At 50.1% G+C, this 20,994-nt stretch overlaps 1 protein-coding gene across 5 annotated transcripts in view; it reads left to right on the top strand.

The window, feature by feature from the left end:
- The first annotated feature begins 203 nt into the window (after positions 1-203).
- Positions 204-20,994, top strand: part of NISCH (nischarin) — a 33,927-nt gene continuing 13,136 nt past the window's right edge. For 2 of the 5 annotated variants that reach the window (XR_013357867.1, XM_077858646.1), the window contains exons 1-13: positions 229-385; positions 2,326-2,409; positions 2,983-3,165; positions 12,956-13,004; positions 13,932-14,095; positions 14,453-14,548; positions 16,087-16,182; positions 17,387-17,539; positions 18,196-18,264; positions 18,796-18,981; positions 19,154-19,282; positions 20,425-20,538; positions 20,874-20,985. Coding sequence is in view for 4 of the 5 variants with exons in the window: in XM_077858646.1 (XP_077714772.1) it covers positions 290-385; positions 2,326-2,409; positions 2,983-3,165; positions 12,956-13,004; positions 13,932-14,095; positions 14,453-14,548; positions 16,087-16,182; positions 17,387-17,539; positions 18,196-18,264; positions 18,796-18,981; positions 19,154-19,282; positions 20,425-20,538; positions 20,874-20,985 (1,531 nt within the window). In the remaining variant the exon portion in view is untranslated. Of the gene's footprint in view, positions 386-598; positions 721-2,325; positions 2,410-2,982; positions 3,166-12,955; positions 13,005-13,931; positions 14,096-14,452; positions 14,549-16,086; positions 16,183-17,386; positions 17,540-18,195; positions 18,265-18,795; positions 18,982-19,153; positions 19,283-20,424; positions 20,539-20,873; positions 20,986-20,994 lie in introns of those variants that run through there. The other 3 variants (XM_077858649.1, XM_077858647.1, XM_077858648.1) reach the window with 3 other exon arrangements.

Below are 20,994 nucleotides of genomic sequence, written 5' to 3'. Positions count from 1 at the left end.
TCGGTCCTCCTGGGGGCGCGCCGGCCGCAGCCAAGGTACCGCACCGCGCCGGCGCTCGGGCCTCTGCCGTCTGCGCACGCGCGCTGCTGGCGGCTGCTGTCAATTACGCGCGGGGGGCGGGGCGGGGCGGCCAAGATGGCGGCGGCGCGCGCGGCGGGGGCGGGGGCGGGGGCGGGGGCGGGGGGCGGCGGGGCCCAGGGGGCGGCGGGACGCTGACCCCGCCCCCTGCTGCTGCCAGTCTGCGCCCGGCGGCGGCGGCGGCGGCGGCTGCGGCAACGGAGCCCGGAACATGGCGGCGGCGGCGCGCAGCTTCGGGCCCGAGCGGGAGGCCGAGCCGGCCAAGGAGGCGCGCGTCGTGGGCTCTGAGCTCGTGGACACGTACACGGTGTGCAGGGGGCGCGGGCGCCGGGACTGGGGGTGGCGGCTGGACCCCGGAGCCCGGGTCGGGGGGCGCTGCCCGGCCACCGGGGAGGAGCGGCTCCGCGGAAGGGGTGTGTAGGCCCCGCAGGCCCGGGAACGGGGCCCTGGGTGCGCCCGGGGAGGGGCTGGGCGCGGGGTGGGGGGCTCTGGGGGTGAAGGGGTCTGCGGGAGCCGGGAGTCCTCGGGATAGCTCGGCCCGGAGGGGTGGGGGCGCTGATGGACGGACTCGCGGAGAGGCGCGGGGCCCCGCTGGCCACGAGGAACGGGCAGCGGGGCCCCGATGGGGGCTGGAGGTCGCAGGTGAGATTCGCTCTAAAACGGAGGTCAGGCTGAGGCCGGAATGCGGGGCGAGTGGGGCCGTGACACGGGGGTTGAGCGGGCCTCTCCGGCCGGAACCTCCGGGGTCTTCATGGCTTTGGGCGGGGGGAGCCCGTTGGGGCAGCGAGCCGCCCACACACTTCTGGGCGGTGGGGGAGGTGGAGAACAGAAAAGGGGGGTGGAGCTCCCGACGGTGATGGAGTTGGGAGGCTCTTCTGGATCTGGATGGGGTTGGTCGCCAGGCTTGTGGGCCTCGTAGGCTCCTGGCAGGGACCGGCCTCGGGGTGGGGCGCACTGAGCATCTCTCAGCCTCCTGTTCTTTGTTCCCTGAGGGTGGGAAGTGTGGAGGGGGGGGCTTTGGCCTTGCCTTCACCCCACCCCCTTGGCCCTCATCCTAACCCTCCTCCTGAGGGTCATTTCTCTGGCTCTTTTTCCTTTCCTGGGCGGCAGGAGGGGGAGGGAAGCTGCCAGGCTGGGAAGAGGGGCTGGGGGCGGATCCTGGAGCAACAGGCCAGCCCTGGAGAAAGGGCTGCTCTTCCTTGGAGGCTTCAGTCGATTTGAGGATTTCTCCTCCCCCTTCCCTGCGTGCTGCAGAGAGGGGCGGGACCGTGGAACCAGGGGACCTTTGCAGGTGAGGGTTGAGGTCTCGGAGCTGTGGCTGACTGGCTGTCACCCACAAGCAGCATTCAGCTAGGATGTCAGCTCCAAAAAGCCCTCCCTGTTTTTCTAGGCTGAGCCCTTCCTCTGCATGGGTACCAGGCAAGTGGTGATCCAGGCTGACCCTACAGTTTGTCTCCCAGCGTGCTGATTATTATATTATTAACACACCTCTTGTGGAACACTTGCTGCATGTCAGGCCTTGTACAAAAGCATTTTGCATGAATTACTTTGTTCAGTTACTAAACCTATCAGATTTTAAGATGGAGAAACTGAGGCTCAGAGAGAATTTAAGCTCCCAGTTACTTACATAAGCTAACCAGGAAATGGCAGAACCAAGTTTTGAAGTTGGGTCTTTCTGGCCTCCAAGGCCCATTCCCCTAACCCACTAAGCCAGATTGCCCGTCACTAGGTCTTGATTGTTCCCCTGTCCTCCAGTCGGCTTCTTAGTGCTTTGACTCTGGGCTCAGCAGCAAAAATCCTAGCCAGGAACCAGCTGAAAGCATTGGAAAGGGTCTGGCTTCTAGGAGATAGGGCAGCTGGAAAAATAGCTGAGAAGCTAGTCCTGCCAGACCCCACCCTGTTCTGCCTCTCTTGGAAGGGGTGGCCTTGCCTGCAGCTCAGGTAGGAGGCTGGGAGTAAAAAAACTAAAGAGATGGCTTAATTAGATGGTTATCTTTTTTGTTTCTCGCTTTTGGATAGAGCCACAGATTGATGCCATGTGCCTGCTAGCTGGTGCTAGGGCCCTGGAGAAAGCTGAGAGAGGGTCCTGCTGCTTTGCAGGAGTCCATGCAGAGGCTAGTGGGCAGGGGCAGCCTAACTTTGGCCTGGGGGTTGGAATGGTCTGGGGTGGCCTGCAGCTGTTGTTGAGGGGAAGACGGGGCTTTCCTTGTCGCTGGCTGGGCAAGGACTGTCGGTTTTCCCTTGTAGGTTTACATCATCCAGGTCACCGATGGTAGTCATGAATGGACAGTCAAGCACCGCTACAGCGATTTCTATGATCTACACGAAAAGGTAACGCTGGAGAACTAGGAATCTGTGTCTCAGGGCTTGGGGGGGCTTTTAGGCCAAATTTCTATTGTGCCACACATTAAATTTAGGGCAGAACTGGCTCTGTGCCTGTAATGTTCAGTTTCCCGGGAAGGGAACAGATTTAAACTTGGTTCACCTGACCGTAGCTCTTCCAGAGCCTATACTTGAATATCTGGGTGTGATTCCATTTCTTTCTTTGCTTTTGGAGAGAGCCACCTCTCTCTGGGTCATTTGCAACATGAGTATTTTAAAGACACGCCACTGCCCTGATTGGTTTTCATTCTGGTTTGGAATTCCAGATGGTGGTTTTTAGGGGCCTGGAGGTATTTTCTCCAGATGGAGCTCCTGGTCTGGAATTGTCCTGGTATTCTACTACTAATTGAATCTGATGAGGCCAAATTCCAGATACACTGGTTGGATCACTAATTCTGATACTCCTGCCAGGAGGGGTTGTGGGAGTTGTGATGAGCACCTGTCCCTGGGCTGCTTGCCTTGATCCTGCACCATCACAGAACCTCTTGGTCTGTGGTTGACCACACTTCTGTTTTCTTACAGCTGGTTGCAGAAAGGAAAATTGATAAAAATCTGCTTCCGCCTAAAAAGATAATTGGGAAAAACTCAAGAAGTTTGGTGGAAAAAAGGGAGAAGGATCTGGAGGTCTACCTGCAGACACTCCTGGCCACCTTCCCTGGCGTGGCCCCCAGTGTGCTGGCCCACTTCTTGCATTTTCATTTCTACGTAAGTTCCTCTCCAGTTTTCTCCTGTAAGCCCACAACCGCTGAGTTCGAGGCAGCAAACCAGTGTAAGCCTCAGCTTTCAGGAGAGGTGGGCTGAGTTTGACCCTGAGGCTAGAAGATGTAGGAACATCACCCTGGTGGGGATGAGATGTGGGCAGAAGTGAGTTTATTGACAAGTTTACTCACAGACTGTGGCCACAGGGAGGTTTCCTTTTACCACATGGCATCTTGTTTAGCACAAACAGCCTGTGGGTGTTTAAGCTGGTTTTCGGAATGGATGGGGGTATGTGGAAACAGCTGACACCTGGCACGAGTATGGCTTCATTGTTGGTTTACGTTGTTGGTTCACAGATTGAGACTAAAGAGTCCTGTGTTGGCAGGATTTGGCCAGCTGAGGGCATCTTCAGGGTCCAAGGTGCTGGTCATTGGTAGATAGATCCCAGGGGGAGTGTGTGTCCTGGAGCGGCTCTGCACTCCCTTGGATGGAGAGACAACTTTCGTGGGCTGCCGGTAACAGGATGAGTTGTCACACTTCACAGAGGAAAGTTTGGCTGTATGAAACTCCGATATTGAAAACAGCTACCAATTCTGCTTCTGAGAGTTTATTCTAGGGGGAAAGCAATCAGGCAAGTGTGAAAAGGACGTAGGTATGTTCCAGGATTGTGGCAAAATACTGAAGACAAAGTCCAACAGGAGGGGCGCCTGGGTGGCGCATTCATTTGGGGAACACACTTGTGGTTTTGGCTCAGGTTAGTGATCTCAGGGTTGTAGGCTCAAGCCCCGCATCAGACTCTGTGCTCAGCAGGGAGTCTGCTTGGGATTCTCTCTCCCTCTCCCCCCACCTCTCCCCCACCCTTAAATTAAAAAAAAATTTTTTTAAGTCTAATAGGCTTTTTTTTTTTTAATTAAGGTGGACAACCATGTAATCGGTTCTGCCAGAAAATGATGGTATAGCTGTGGATTTGTTGACAGGAAAATAAGTATGTTTTATGTGGAACGAGGATGCTATAAAATGGTATATAGAACATGGTTCCATTTCTATGAAAAAAGTTAACGTGTATTTGTCTAGGAAAATTCGAAAGATCACACACTGCAGCACTAGGAGTAGTTAATCTCTGAGTGATTTTCGGATAAATTGACATTTGTTTTCCTTTTATGTGATGAAGATATGAAAGAATCCACTCCATTTGCAGGCTCATCCTTTAGAAAGGGACCTGCGGATTGTGGTCTTAGGGCTAAAATATGTTTATACTACAACTGTCTTGAAGTACTTCCAGAGTAAGACAGTCGAACCGTTTTTGGAGTGCTAGATAGAGCCTGGATATTTGGTTGATGACACTAGCATTGGGTCACTAAGCTTGGAGGGGCTGTGAAAGACGAGTGGCATTTACAGATGGGTTGTATCTATGTATATTCTCTGGATTTTATTCAGCATATACCAGAAACTGTGTAGTTAGCAGTTTCTTGTTGTGGATTTTTTCTTTTTCTTTTTTTTTTTTTTTTAACATTTTCTTTCCTTACGTGAGGAAAGATTTTCTTGTGTGAGTCTTTCAGATAAACTTTACTGGTTAGTATTTTAGGAGATGCTGTTCTTTTTAAAGATTTTATTTATTTAATCATGAGAGACATACAGAGAGAGAGAGAGAGGCAGAGACACAGGCAGAGGGAGAAGCAGGCTCCATGCAGGGAAGCTGACGTGGGACTCGATCCCGCATCTCCAGGATCATGCCCTGGGCTGAAGGCAGGTGCTTAGCCGCTGAGCCACCGGAGACACTGTTCTTTAAGAAAGCTTTGGTTCGCTGTTTAAGGTTAAAACTTAATAAGCAGCGCTTTGAAAGTATAATTCATTGCTTAAGACCCCAGTCTTTGAGAAGCAGGTTTGCCCAGCTCTGAGCATGAAAAGGCCTGGACTGCTCTTCTGAGATAGGTTTGTCCGAGGTGGGCCTGGGCCAACCCACATCTGAGATTCTCGTTTGCGGCATGCTCTACTGCTTGGAACAGTTCGGATATAATGAAATTACTGTTATCAGAAGGACCTCTTCTGATATATAAGATCCTCTGGGTTATATAAATCCAAGGATTTTTTTTTTAAGATTTTATTTATTTATTCATGAGAGACAGAGAGAGAGGCAGAGACACAGGCAGAGGGAGAAGCAGGCCCCATGCAGGGAGCCCAGATCAGGCCCTGGGCTGAAGTCGGGCTAAACTGCTGAGCCACCTGGCCTGCCCCAAATCCAAGGATTTTTAAAAACTAACTGACCCATCATTAAATTAAATCATGGTTTTTCAACCATGCACTATTGACATTTTGGAGAATGGTGAGGACTGCCCCATGCATCATTCAGCAGCAGCATCTCTGGCCTCTACCCAGTGGCTGCCAGTAACCACCCCAGGTTGTGACAACCAAAATGACCTGCACATCACCAGATATCCCCGTGAGGAGCAAAACTGCACCTGATTGAGAACCACTAGATCTTCAGAGGGAGTTTGAACCAACAAGGCCTAAAAGATTTGTCAGCCTTTCCTACAGGCTGGGAGTTCTTAGGGATTATTTCTGCCAGCCTTTGTCCCATCAGTATCCTCTCTGAAATTATTCCTAACATGTTCCACTCCTTATAGGGCTGACATTGGATGGCGTGGACTCCAGGAACCCTGCTTGTCTGGAGTGTGGGTTTTTTTCTTTTCTTTAATAACATTTAATTTACATATTCCAAAATTCACTATTTTAAAATATACAATTCCTGGGGTACCTGGGTAGCTCAGTTGGTTAAGTGACTGACTCTTGATTTCAGTTCAGGTCATGATCTCAAGGTCCTGAGATCCAGCTCAGTGGGACTCTGGCATGCGCTCTCTCTCTTGCATGCTCTTTCTCTCTTACACGCTCTTGCTCTCTTTCTTTCTCTCTTGCTCTCTCTTACTCTCCCTCCCTCCCTCTCTCTGCTTGCACTCACATGTGCTCTCTTTTTCTCTCTTTCAAAATTTTTAAAAAATATTTTATTTATTCATTTATCATGGGCATAGAAAGAGGGGGGGGGCGGGGCAGAGACAGAGTCAGAAGGAGAAGCAGGGTCCATGCTGGGAGCCCAACGTGGGACTTGATCACTTGATCCCTGGCCTCCAGGGGCCAAAAGCAGGCGATAGCTAAACCGCTGAGCCACCCAGGGATCCCCTCTCTTTCAAATGTTTAAAAAAAAAAAAAAAAAGAGAGAGACACTTGAGTGGCCCAGTGGTTGAGCACTTTGGCTCAGGGCATGATCCTGGAAGTCCCACATCAGGCTCCCTACGGGGAGCCTCTAGCGAATAAATAAATAAAATATACATTTTTTATATATTTTTTTTAAGATTTATTTATTTATTCATTCAGAGAGAGCGAAGAGAGAGGCAGAGACACAGGCAGAGGGAGAAGCAGGCTCCATGCAGGAAGCCCGATGTGGGATTCGATCCTGGGTCTCCAGGATCACACCCCGGGCTGCAGGCGGCGCTAAACCGCTGCACCACCGGAACTGCCCAAAATACATTTTTTAAAAGATATGAAGTATACAATTCCCTGGTTTGTTTGTTTTTTTTATTTATTTATTTATTTATTTATTTATTTATTTATTTATTTATTTATAATTCTCTGGTTTTAGTATATTCACAGAGTTGTGCAGATATTACCATTGTCTAATTTCAGAACATTCATCACTCTGAAAAGGAACTGTGTACCCATCAGCAATCACAAATGTACTTTCTGTCCCCACATATTGTCCTGGCCTGGACATTTCATATAAATGGAGTCATATAAATGTGGCCTTTGTGATGGGCTTCTTTCCCTTAACATGATGCTTTCAAGGTCCATTTGTATTGTGCTTTGGTCCTTTTCTGCCTGGGTAATTTCTGCTGATCAGATATAGGACATTATCCACCAGTTGATGGATGTTTGGGTTGTTTCCACCTTTTGGCTCATACGAATAATGTTGCTGTGGACATTCATACATATGGTTTTGTGTGGACCTATGTTTTCCTTTCTGTTGAGTATACATAAAGAGTGGAATTGCTGGGCCATATGGTAACTTTAGCTTTTTGAGGAACTGCCAAATTTTTCTCCATAGTGGCTGCACCATTTTCCATTTCCATTAGCAGTGTGCAGGTTCTCATCTCCCCACATCCTTGTCAAACTTGTTACAGTCAACTTTTTTGACAGCTATCCTAGTGAGTGTGATGTGGTATCTTGGGGTGCTTTTGTTTTGCATTTCCTTAATGAGGTTGAACCTCTTTTCATATGCTTATTGTCATTTGCATATCTTGGAGACATGTATTCAGATATCCTCAGCACTTTAGAAAATTAGATTACTTGTGTTTTTGCGGTTGAGTTGTAGGAATTTTTATATATATATCTATGATATATATATACATATACATATGTAAAATAAAATCTTTTTAAAAAATTATTTTTATTTGGGAGAGAGCCAATGAGAGAGAGCACAGCTACGGTTAGGACTGAGGGAGAAGCAGGCTTCCCGCTGAGCAGGGAGCTCTATGCAAGGCTCTTGTGGGGCACCATCCCAGGACCCTGGAATTAAGACCTGAGCTAAAGGCAGCCACCCAACCAACTGAGGCACCCAGGCACCCGAAAAGTTTTAGATTTTGATGAAGTTCCGTTTATCCATTTTTTCCTTTGGTCACTTATGTTTTTGATGTCTGTTGAAACCATTGCCTAATCCAAGTTACAGAGATTTACAACTTTGTTTTCTTCTAAGAGTTTTATAGTTTTAGCTTTTTTTTTTTTAACATTTTATTTATTTATTCATGAGAGACACAGAGAAAGAGAGAGAGAGAGGAGAGACATAGAGGGAGAAGCAGGCTCCTCACAGGGAGCCCAATGTGGGACTCGATTCCAGTCTCCAGGATCACACCCTGGGCTGAAGGCGCTAAACTGCTGAGCCACCTGGGCTGCCCTGATTTCAAATTTCAAAAAGCATCTTTGTACTAGTCAACTGGCTTTAAGATAAGAAAATGACAGAAATGCTACCCTTGAAGAGAACTGAGTGCCTTTCCTTAGCCAGGCAGCCAGTACTGGCTGGCACCTGTTAAGTCCCTGTGGGCCCACTACTCTTTCAGATCCTTTACCTTCACTGTATAGTCTCCTCCAATTCTCAAGGGCTGGGGGTCATCACCCCCAAGCTTATAAAGGAGGAACTCGGACACAAACTGATCAAATGATGGACTTAGAAAAAGTGGTCATGGAGGCACCTGGATGGCTCTGTTGGTTAAGCAGCAGTTCTTGGTTTTAGCTCTAGTCATGACCTCAGGGTTGTGAGATGGAACCCACATCAGCTGAGCATGGAGCCTGCTTAAGATTCTGTCTCCCCCTCCCTCTGTTCATTGTGTGTTTTCTTTCTCTCTTTCAATCAATCAATGGCTTAAAGGGTCAGGAAATGGCCTGCCTCCCAGGTCCACTGACTGACATCCTCCCTCAAAATGGTGTGCTAGAAGATCTCTGGGATTCGATTTCATTGAATTTGAAAACCTCTTCTCGTGGGATGCTGGGATGAGGTTTGTCACTGAGAATTCCAGGAGTACTGAGCCAAAGTTACATGGAGAGAAACAGCACAGCAATAGGCCCAGTGCCAAGGCATGCCCACTCACTGCAACACAGGGCTGCCCTGGCCCCTGGACTCTCCATCTCAGAGTTGGCCACAAAGAGAAGTGCTTTCTTTTCTTGCCATCGAAATCCACACTGCAAAAAATGAAGTTGGAATCCCTTACCTCACACCATAAACAAAACTAATTCAGCATGGATGAAAGACCTAAATATAAGAGCTAAAAAGGGGGGGATCCCTGGGTGGCGCAGCGGTTTGGCGCCTGCCTTTGGCCCAGGGCACGATCCTGGAGACCCGGGATCGAATCCCACATCGGGCTCCCGGTGCATGGAGCCTGCTTCTCCCTCTGCCTGTGTCTCTGCGCCTCTCTCTCTCTCTCTGTGACTATCATAAATAAATAAAAATTAAAAAAAAAAAAAAAAAAGCTAAAAAGGGACGCCTGGGTGGCTCAGCAGTTGAGCATCTGCCTTCGGCTCAAGGCATGATCCCAGGTCCAGGGATCGAGTCCTGCATCAGGCTCCCTGCGAGGAGCCTGCTTCTTCCTCTGTGTCTCTGCCTGTATCTCTCATGAATAAATAAATAATCTTTAAAGAAAAAAAAAAAGAGGGATCGCTGGGTGGCACAGCGGTTTGGTGCCTGCCTGCCTTTGGCCCAGGGCGCGATCCTGGAGACCCAGGATCGAATCCCACATCGGGCTCCCGGTGCATGGAGCCTGCTTCTCCCTCTGCCTGTGTCTCTGCCTCTCTCTCTCTCTCTCTCTCTCTCTCTCTTTGTGTGACTATCATAAATAAATTTTAAAAAAAAAAAGAAATTTGAAATCAGGATGGAACTTTTTTCTTTAAGATTTTGTTTATTCATTTGTGAGAGAGCAAGCAAGCAAGCTGGAGGAGGAGCAGAGGGAAAGGGACAAGCAGACTTTGTGCTGAGTGTGCAGCCTGATGGCAGGCTTGACCTGATGATCCCAAGATCATAAACTGAGCCAAAATTAAGAGTTGGCTGCTTAACCAACTGAGCCACCCAGGTGCCCAACTGTTACTATCTTAACATCAGTCTTAGCATCCACCTCCATCCTTTGTCGCAGTTGTAAAGTGCTGAGGCTGTATGTAAGTGATAAAAAGATTTCTCTGCAACTCACTTAATGGCTTATGGCCTTGAAGCTCTCGCCATTGAAACTTTAGGCTTCAATCTGTCAATAGTAATTTTTTACTTGAAGCCAAATTATGTATAAAATGTCCAATTTCTGTTAGAATGCCTCATCACAGTCATGAAATAAGAGTTATATAGCACCCCCACATACACACCCCACATACACACAGCATATGTGTGTGTGAACCATACAGTGACATGTGATTGAGTCCCTTGTTTGTGTCCCATTAAAAAGGACTGTGCTTGTGTGCCAAGTGGAAGCATTGGGCTGGCCTGGGCTTATTTCTTGAGCATAGATAGGCACGTTTGCTGTGGGATGTACTTGGTCACAGGGCTCTGCTGCAAGGCCATGCTCAGAGTGGCAGCTGCTGACCTACAGCCCAACCAGTTCATGGTACATTTATGTGCAGCTCACACTGATGCCCAAGGGTGCACACCAGCACGGATCCTGGCAGGTGGCCAATTGATGGGTCTATAACACATTTAGGGGTGGGTGCTAATGGTTTTTTAAATGTTAGCTAATTTTATTTTATTTTTTTTTATTTTTATTTTTTTGTTAGCTAATTTCATTTTAATTGAATTTTTTGAGGTATAAAGAATGCCTTTTTTAAAAAAAATACATCCTCAATTCAGACATTTGTGGCACCCCAAAGCACTTTGGGTCCCTTCAGCCCAGATTGCATGATCTCTGTGGGAGTCACCTGTTCCCACAGGTGACCTTCCAGCAGAATCTGCAGTGGCTTAGATTGGGGGGAGGGAGGGTGGGAACTGACTGCACGCCTTTACTCTGTATGCAAGGGTGGCTTAGCCAGAACTCTTTAGGAGGTCAACAACAGGTTTCTCTTAGGAGACTGGTACTCTAGATTCAGGGGCCCAAGGAATCTATTTGTTCCTCGCTCAGGAAGTCTCCCCAGGTGGAGGCAAGCCTGGGAAACAAAGTAGGTATTGTTGCAAAAGTAGACAGTGTTATAGCAGCTGCGCTTCCTGTGCCTGAACAGCAGGGAAGCAGAGAAAGAAATTGTCACATAGTTTGCCTTTTAGATTGCTCAGAATTGAAAAACCTGCTCTCTGCTGAGCATGAGCCCTTGGCCCTTACTATCTTGCAGCTTTCTGTGTTTTCCGGAAATGCCAGCCTTGTCCCCTTAGCTGGTGCTGAGGCCAACTATCCAAAAACCCCCATAACATTATTAGGTGTGAATGGAGGGCAGGGAGTCCCTTCCTGAGGGAGACCTTCCCGAGGGAGTCCCAGTGTCACTAGCATGGGCCAGAGAGTTGTTGCTCCGGAACCTGCGTCTTTCAAGCTCACCAGGTGATGCTCACAGCAGCAGGCCAGGGAAGTGCTGACTTAGAGACCAGCCACAGCACTTAAAACTGCTGGTAGAGAAACAAGCTTTTGGATCATTCTAAGCTCTCCCTCATCTTCAGTTCTTCACTCCAGTCAGGGAAGCTATAATTGAGTTTAAGTTGTTGCAGAAGACTGAAGTTGAACTTGAGTCTCAACAGCTGAGAGCCTCTTCCCTCCCTGGCTGAAGCCCTCTCCTGCTCAGAGCCTTTGTTGTCTGATGGCCCCTTTGCATCTGACCCCTTTGCATCTGACCTCGGATCTTGCCAGACCCTGTGCTCCTTAATGCTGGGGCCCACATGTGCTCATTTTTCTCCCTTAAGCTTTTTGTGATGCTAAAGGAGGGTTATTCTCACACTATATGTAAACTGAATTTTAAGCAGTTTAAAGAAATAAAAACATTTTTAAAAGCTAGCATAAAGTATTTAAAACGTTAGAGGGGGGAAAAAAAAGTCAGAAGAATATCTTTATAATCTTGGGGTGGGGGAAGAGCCGTGAAGTCACAAAGGAAAAGAATCACAGATTAAACAATTTCCATGAAAATGAAAAATCTTTGTGTCAGGAAGACCACCACAAAGGTAAGAGGCACGCATGACAGGGAGAAGCTATTTGCAGCATATAAACAACCTTTAGCATATCCATCATGTATGAAAGATAAGAAGGAGACAAACAAACCACAAAGCAAAACAGGAAAAGGACACCCTGTCTCCGGCAACCTGGTGCCTTTTGAGTCCCTTCGTAAACATGTGAATTGCACATCCCAGTGGCAGAGATGTTCCCATGAGTTACGAAGGCAACTGCATGGCCTCCATCTGGGCCTGTTTACCAGAAGTCTAGTTGGCTGCCATCTGTCAATTCGTTAAAATTCTTACCTGCACAGTGTGGGGCTGGGGACTGGGGGGGCCCTGCCATCCCCAGGATTACATGCAGAAGCCCTGAGGCAATGGATCATGTACAGAGAGAGGCTAAGTGGCTTTGCTACTTTCTGGCCGTGTAAAATTAGTAAGAGTACAGTGCCTCTCCACTTCAGTTTGCTCAACTGTGAAACTGGGTTCAAAATACCATCTTCCTCACATGGGGCATTGGGGCGACTGAGTGTGCCGGTACGTAGCAAGTGCTCAGGCGCTGCCCAGCATGGTTCACATCCCAGCACACCAGCTGTTACTATGACTGAGGGCTTTGTCTTTCAGGCCTCCTTAAAGGAAGTCCTTTCCAGCCTCTTTCTTTGGACCCCGGGCCAAGTAGACTGTTGAAAGGCTTGAAGGATGAGCACAGGAAGAGAGCAAGCACTCACTGTTTAAGACACCTTTGAAACATGAAAGTAGAAACAGTCATTCTTAGATGAAACAGGACTTCCTCTCTACCACACCCTCTCCCAGGATCTTCTGGGGCCAGTTTTGGGACTCTGAAGTAGCCAGGCTTTGCCAGCCCCCTGGGTCTTGTGCATCAGGAGAGCCCGTGTGTGCTAAGAGTTGCTGCAATAGGCCATTTCTGTTCTTCCTTTAAAGCAATGTTCCGCATGTCCACAGAACTGGAAATACTCAATATCCCTTCCTGGGTGCTTTAATTTGTAGTTTATTCTCTTTATTGTATATTATAATCTCTACTTGTTATATTAACTTTCTAGAGAGTCGGCATTGAAGCAACAGAGTAGCTAGCAGAGAATGTGAGTCCCAGTGGTTGGGGGCAGGGGATTTTCTAACTGTGGGTTGTTTTCTCAGGAGATAAATGGAATCACTGCAGCACTGGCTGAGGAGCTCTTTGAAAAAGGTATGTAGCTGGGAATCTCCCAAAAGAGTGGGATTCAGGGTGGTGCGGTATCCCATCTGTTGTGCTGTGCCAGTGAACCATAACCAGGGCCCACCTCCCTGGGGTTGCTCAAATCCCTGGACCTGGGCCACAGCCAAGCCTGACTACCTACCTGCCCACCTGCCCTGCACCAGCCAGGTCTTAAGAAGCTGTGGTCTTTGACCTTAGCACTCTTTGAGACCCCATGTTGGGGGTTAACTCCAAGCTCAGGATATAGTCCAAAGCCCTGTGATGGAGTTCTGGAAGGTGGATGACATGCTGCCCTCTTGCACCTGCTTTGTCCTTACCCGAGAGAGATTAGATGTGAACCAGAAACCAATCCTAGGTGATCACCCTGCCAGAGAACATAGTAACAGTAGCTAGCATGGAGTGTTTCCTGTTGTTCAGCCTCAGATTGGACATCCCACTGCCTCCCTCTTGGGAGGTTCAGCTAAAGGACACTGAAGGCGAGAGGCCCAGGAACCTGCTTGAGGGTACATGGCTAGGAGGAGCAGAGCAAGAACTGTTTAAGAACCCCACCTCCTTGTAGGTCCTGCACGGGGCTGGCACCTCAGGCTTCATCTAACCTTGAGGTGTGTGCATATTGGAGGTTGTAGCGTGGATCTGTTGCCCAGGTGTTGCCTCACATCAGCTTTATTCCAGTTCAGGGCCACAGATTTTGACTCGGCCTCACCTGAGGGAGGCTCCCCAGTTGCACATTCTCATGACCCTTCCTCCTTTGTAATCACGTGTCCTGGGTCTGCCCTGTGCTCAGCCTGAGCTCAGGACCATGGCTTTGTCCCAAGGGTGCTTGCCTAGTGCTTGTTAACCATTGGCCAGGTGGGCAGATGCCCTGGCTGCACAGTGGGTGGGGCTGGGTGCTCACACTGTGGGGCATGGCTGTTGCAGGAGAACTGCTCCTGGGGGCCGGCGAGGTCTTTGCCATCGGGCCCCTGCAGCTCTATGCGGTCACCGAGCAGCTGCAGCAGGGAAAGCCCACGTGTGCCAGTGGGGATGCCAAGACCGACCTCGGGCACATCCTGGACTTCACTTGTCGCCTTAAGTACCTTAAGGTAAAGCTGTGGCAGCTTGGTAATAGAGAGCCGCTCAGTTGTGGGCATATAGCCCAGGTGGGTCCTGATAGCTCATTGGCTAGCAGCATGTGTGAAGGTGCTTGCAAATGAGCCCTGGGACAAGGAAGGCCATCTTTGGTGTTCTTGGCACTGTGCTTCTGGCTGTGAGCACCAGGGGGCAGTCGTGATCCAGTGCCCCCTTGCTTTAAACTGTGGCTTTAGCCTGCTTTGTTGACCACGCAAGTGGTGTGTGGAGGTCTGTGAGTCCGGTTTGGTGGGTACAGCACTGCCCCCATGAATATGGCTGAGGAACGCTTACAGCAGCATCCCTGATTCAAGCCCTGTGTCTGGCCACAGGTTTCTGGCACAGAAGGACCTTTTGGGACCAGCAACATTCAAGAGCAACTCCTGCCTTTTGATCTGTCAATATTCAAGTCTCTTCATCAGGTGGAGGTAAGGCCCAGGGCCCTGGAGGCTCAGCTGGGCTGAGTGCACTTGGGTGTCCTCTTGCTTCTGGTTATCTGTGGGCCAGAGAGAGTCTGGATTTACCCATAAGGTGCTGTTGCTTTTGTGTTTGTCACTATGTGACAGGCCCCGTCTAGCTAAATCAGGCCCATCTGAAGGTGGAGAGAAAGGGGCCTCTGCTGCTCCTGGCTGCTCTGCATGTCTGTTCTGGGCACAGACAGCATTTGGACAGGATGGAGCACCAGTGCTTGTTGGCTCTTTCTTCTCGTTGCTCAAGTTGAAGTGCTGGGAGGGCATCCTGGGGGTCAGGCAGAGCCAGTTCCAATCTGTGTTTCCCAGGGCAGATCAGCAGAGGGCTCTGAGGGTTCTCTGCCCTCCAGTATGCCCACACCTAACAGGAAATACTTTGTTTACTCACTACCAAATTCCTGGGTTCACAATGCTAGATTCGTTAACATTTTTTATTTTTTTTTAAAAATTTTTTTTTTTTAATTTTATTTATTTATGATAGTCACAGAGAGAGAGAGAGAGAGAGGCAGAGACACAGGCAGAGGGAGAAGCAGGCTCCATGCACCGGGAGCCCGACGTGGGACTCGATCCCAGGTCTCCAGGATCGCGCCCTGGGCCAAAGGCAGGCGCCAAACCGCTGCGCCACCCAGGGACCCCCGTTAACATTTTTTAAATGTGAGGGGACTCAATAACATAATTTTTAAAAATGCTTTAAAGTGTCTAATTCTCAAGCATAGCTTTTGTGTTCAACCCTGTGTCTTAATGTACACTTTTAAAAAAATTTTTATTCATAAGAGAGACAGAGAGAGGGGCAGAGACACAGGCAGAGGGAGAAGCAGGCTCCCCACAGAGAGCCTGATGTGGGGCTCCATCCTAGAACCCCAGGATTCCAGCTGATCCTACAGTAGATGCTCAACCACTGAACCACCCAGGTTCCCCAATAGACACTTCTTGATGGAAACTTCCCGACAGCCCTGTGGAATGGGTATTTTTATTCTCATTTTGCAGTTGAGGAAACCTAGGGTTAGGGAGGTAAGGAACCTTGTCCAGGACCACACAGTTAACGAGGAGAAGCTGGGATCTGAATTCAGCCTCTGCCACCAATGGGACTATTCTGCCTGCGGCATTCTGGGCTAGTCGCAGAGAACTTGAGGACCGCAGCCCCTTACTGGGAACCTAGGGTGTGTGCCTCCACCAGTGCTGGCTGAGGAAGGACTGGGAACTCAGAGCAGTGCCCAACCCAGCCTCAGCTTGCATGCTAAGGCCCCAGAGTTGGGGTCTGCAGATGGGTGGTGTTCATGGGCATGCTTTGGCCTGTAGCTATCCCTCCCTTGTGTAGGACAACCAAGGCCAGTAAAGTAGGGCTGGGTGAGCAAGAGGGCCCATCGTATTCACTGTGCGCCAGAGGCCCTCTGCTCTCAAGTTCTGCTTTCCAGAGCCCATTCTTCATGTCCACCTGCCAAGCCCCAAGTCAGCCCTTACAGCCATTTCTGAGGCACAGCTTTTCTTTGTTCCAGATTAGTCACTGTGGTGCCAGGCACATCCGGGGACTAGTTGCGTCAAAGCCCACCTTAGCCACAATGAGCGTCCGCTTCTCTGCCACCTCTATGAAGGTAAGCTCCACCTGTTTCCTGCCTGGGGCACCGAGGGGCAGGATCCTACGTTGTGGTGTCCCACCCGTCTGCGCTGAGTATGGGTGTGGGCAGCTCTGTGCTCATGCAGGTCTCCCCAGTGCTCAACAATCCCTGGGATGCTTTAGTCTGTCTTCATCAAAAAGCGATACTGTTAAACAAGATAGTTGAAAGAATTGGGTCTCCCCACCCCAAGCCCCACCAAAAAGTGATTTTTAGATGTGACAAATTGCTAGGCAGTGGCAAGTGACAGAATGTTTATTAGATCGATATCAATGTTTCTCTAAGCTTAAAAAGCCCTGGCTTAGTACTTGTCTATATCTTGTTTTGAATGGACTTGAAGTAGACAGGTCAGGTCATGGAAATGCTGGTCCCTGTTGTTTGTGTGTGAGTAACAGAAATACTCGAGAATGTGAGGGGTTTCTTTTCTATTTACCTTTTTACGGATTACATCTTAGTAATGCTCAAATCCTTCTCTGGGTATAGAACAAACATAGTGGTTACTTTTATGACGTAGCGTCTGATCCAGATTTGGGTTTGGCCAAGTCTTGAGGCCACTGGCTGAGATAGGAGGCTTGCGTCAAGAGCAAGGGTGTTGGGGACAACCCAGCCTTTCTCCGATGCACTCCCTGCCGCCTGACTCAAAGGGCCCATATTGATCCATTGAGGGAGGAAAGGCCTTCTGGGCATAACTGCCAACCCAAGGAGGCCTTCCTTTTTGTCCTTTGATGGGGCCTCTGTGTCCATGCTACTACCCTGTGAAGTCATGGACAGTGATGGCCTACTGTCCTCAGTGGGGGCTATAGTGCCAGCTTGGAAAGGATAGTTGCCTGGAAACTCCATGATCTGATCTTCAGCTCCTGAGGTTTAAGCCAGAAAAGGCATCACCACATAGCAAAAGGCTCTTCTGGCTCGAAAAGCATTTGCTAATGAAGCAGGGTCAGAACACATTCCAAGTGGCTGTTCTGTTACTAAGCTTTTCTGTTATTTCACAATTGCTTAAAACCATATGAACTAAAAAAAAAAGAACTAAAAAAAAAAAACAAAAAAAACCCATATGAACTGAAGCCCATTTTAATGCAAGTGTACTTCCACATGCTAAATATGCTGAAGCCCTTCCTGAAATTTTGCAATGATTGTGTTGCGTGAGGGCCAAGTGTGGTGCTCAACAGATGTTCTTACACAGGAAGTCCTTGTTCCCGAAGCGTCAGAATTTGATGAGTGGGAGCCAGAAGGCACGGCCCTGGAAGGCCCTGTGACCGCCGTCATTCCCACGTGGCAGGCACTGACCACCCTAGACCTGAGCCACAACAGCATCTCTGAGATCGACGAGTCTGTGGTATGCTCTCAGCAACAGGTGCCAGGGACTTCTCTGGCCTGATCAAACCCCAAGGTTGGGTAATTAACTTGGCCTTTTCTAGAAGGACCACAGAAAATCTATATTCTGTGTTCTGTGTATGCCTGAAAATTTTTAATTTCAAAGTGGAATTAATTAAAATAGGTGAAGTAGTGGTTAGAGTCCAATGAAGCATCTGCGTGTTTGATACAGAAACAAAATGAACGAGGACATTTACTCCCAGGGAGTGCAGTAGAACAATCACTCCATAGATTCTAGACATGCCCACGTAAGAGTGATATCCAGATGGGATTTGGGCAAGAAGAGAGTGATACCTGTATTTGTGCTCTTTGGTGGGGTTGGGCAGGGCTGAAGAAGACGGAGGGATTTACTTCCGTCTGGAACCTTGCCACTGTTATTTTCGCAAGCCAGGTGTTTCATAGGAACAGTGGACCGTGTTCCGCACTGGAGACCCTCTGTGCTCCTGGGACGGGCTACTGAGTGGGCACGGAAGGTGTCACAGCAGCTGCCCCACAGAGATGTCTGGCTGGGGAGTCCGTATCTGGAGGAAGCATCCCACAGTGTCCATCACCAGTTGCGAAGGCCACCGAGGGTCCCATGTCCTAGAGTAACCTGAGCTCTCTTTCTTCTTTCACAAGAAACTGATTCCAAAGATTGAGTTCCTGGACCTGAGTCACAATGGAGTGCTGGTCGTGGACAATCTGCAGGTAATTCATGTCTTTAAAGGCCACCATCTTCGGGCTTCTCAAGGTCCTGTTCTCCTGAGAGCTCAGGAAGCTAATGCCACCTTGGACATTTGGCCATACCCTGGGGTCTTCTCTCATAGGCCCCCGAAAGGTGTCTGGGTACCCTGGAGTTTTGTATAAATGGGGGTCTGCTGGTGTCCCCTTCGGGTATCAGTGATGCACCAGATGATTGTTTCTCTAGTTTCAAAGAGTGAGGAAAGACATGGAAATGTAGACTGAGCATGATGAAGATGATACACCTCCATCACGGTGACGGACAGCCTCATTTTCACAGCTTATGCCTCCCCCGTGGGCCGTGATGTCCCTACTGGGGAGGGGGGCTGTGCCACAGGGCCCCTGGGTGTGTCAAGGATCCAAGGTTGCCCTTACCAATAGCTGTCCAAGGGAAGTGGGCGTTGGAGGGCTAAAGGCCCACTGCACTGTTAGTGGTGGCCCGCCTGCTCAGGAGCCTTGGCCTGAACCAGCATATCCTGTTCTTGATGCCTGCTGCAGCACCTGTACAATCTCGTGCACCTGGACCTGTCCTACAACAAGCTCTCCTCCTTGGAAGGGGTGCACACCAAATTGGGAAATATTAAGACCCTGAACCTGGCAGGAAACCTGTTGGAGAGTCTGAGTGGCCTGCACAAGCTCTATTCCCTGGTCAACCTGGACCTCCGTAACAACAGGATCGAGCAGGTGAGTCCCAGCCCGGGAGGCTCCCAGGGTCCTGGGATGGCTGCGCCTGGGAGTTGAGGACTTGAAAAAGGAACGGTAAGCTGTCTTTCATTGAAAAGAGGCCATCAAACGTGTCGGCCTATTGCTGAAGCATTCGAGGATGAGATGAGGGAAAGGAACTTGTTTCTTGCAGATGGAGGAGGTCCGGAGCATCGGCAGCCTCCCATGTCTGGAGCATGTGGCTCTGTTGAACAACCCCCTGAGCATCATTCCTGACTACCGCACCAAAGTGCTGGCTCAGTTTGGAGAGAGAGCCTCCGAGGTAAGCTGCTGGGGAAGTTCTGTTCTGTCTGAGAGACGGTCTGGTTGGAGTCTGGCTTCTCCCAGGCATTGCTGGAGGTGGTGTCCCCTGTTCTGTGGCTGCCTGCTTCGGAACGACATCTGGCCCTGAAGGGCCTCTCAGTTCTGGGAAGTCTGCTGCCTCCCCAGGAAGAGGCTTCCCCGCCCCTTCTGTGGGGGCGCCAGCTGCCCTGGTTCCCTCTGGCTTCTCTCAAGTCATCTTCTGTCACGGCTTCAGGCCAGGAGGGCTCCCCACCAAACAGCAGGCACAGACCAAGGGTAGAGGGACTGTCTTCGGCTTGTAAGAGTCACCCTGTATTTTGTAGACTGTGGACCTTAAAGGGTTCGCCCACCTTTGCCAGTGTGGACCAGTCCAGCGTCTGCCACCTGCTGCGTGTGATCTGGCCACCCGCCACCATGTCAGCCTCACAGATCCTTAGCTGGACTTATCTGTCTTTTCAGTCTGAAGCAGGCTTCTCCCCTTTCTCCCCAAATCCCAGGCCAGAACATACGTGGGTGTTTGCATCCTCCCCTCCGACCACCCTCCTTGCCCCTTTGCAGCCCCCAAGTGCCCCTTTCTTCACACCATCACTAAGACTGTGTTTACAAGACGTCCTCTCCTCTTTCCGCAGCTGCACAGTGTAGTGTCAGCTCTTCTCCAGGCCCTTGGGACTGTCCTTTATGGACCACACCACCACCCCTCAGTGCTTGCTAGTCGTAGCCTCCTCCTGTATTTGCAGATGAGGCTCCCCACCCTTTTGCCTGTTCCCCGTGCTTCTGCCCTCCCAGATCCTCAGCTCAGAGACCCTCCCTTTACTGATCTGAGTTTTTGCCATAATTGGGGGCTTGGTTCAGGTCACCGCCTTCTATCACTCTCAGTCACCCAAGAGGCCATCACAGTGGATCCTGCACCCCTTCTCAGAGAGGGACTCCCAAAAACAAACTGGGCAGTGTGGGATCTCCCGGGTCACTTCTGAGGGTGGTGAAGAGCTCACACGCCAGGGGGCAGAATATCCCCTGGCCACCTGTGTCCTCTTAGGGCATGGCACACACCTCAGCAAGGTCCCTTCCACTCTGCTCCTATCATCAGCCCCTGTGCTGATGGCTGTTCTCTGAACTCTGTAGGTCTGTCTGGACAGCACAGCCACCACAGAGAAGGAGCTGGACACTGTGGAAGTACTCAAAGCAATTCAGAAAGCCAAGGAGGTCAAGTCAAAGCTGAACAACCCAGAGAAGAAGGTGGGTCTTTGTGTGGGAGGCAACAGGAGTGATGGTGAAGAGCCAGCGAAGGGAAGAGCTGGCTTGCGGTGGTAACGGGACATGGAGCGCTCTGGGCCCCTATGTCCTGGCTGCTGCATCCCACCCCCTTCACATCCTGGTTGTCCTCACCAATGTGAGGCGGGCAGTTGGCAGCTCTGCCGCACGGGGTTGCTATGGACTAGGCAGGGACGCCTTCACCATCACCACACTTCTGAGAGGTGGGAGCTCCTTCCTCCTCCCCAGTGGCTGTGTCAGGATCTGTGTTTCCTGATCTTTCTCTCCTCCCCCGGGCTGACTTGAGCACTCCTCCTCAGATCAGTGAGGATTCCCGACTCTCAACGGCCCCCTGCATCCGATCCAGCGGCTCCCCTCCCAGCGTGGCTCCCACCTCTGCCTCCCTGCCCCAGCCCATCCTCTCCAACCAAGGTAATTGTG

Source organism: Canis aureus, chromosome 19, assembly GCF_053574225.1.
Source record: "Canis aureus isolate CA01 chromosome 19, VMU_Caureus_v.1.0, whole genome shotgun sequence".
Classification (NCBI taxonomy): Eukaryota; Metazoa; Chordata; class Mammalia; order Carnivora; family Canidae; genus Canis; species Canis aureus.
This window is presented reverse-complemented; position numbering and strand designations above follow the sequence as displayed.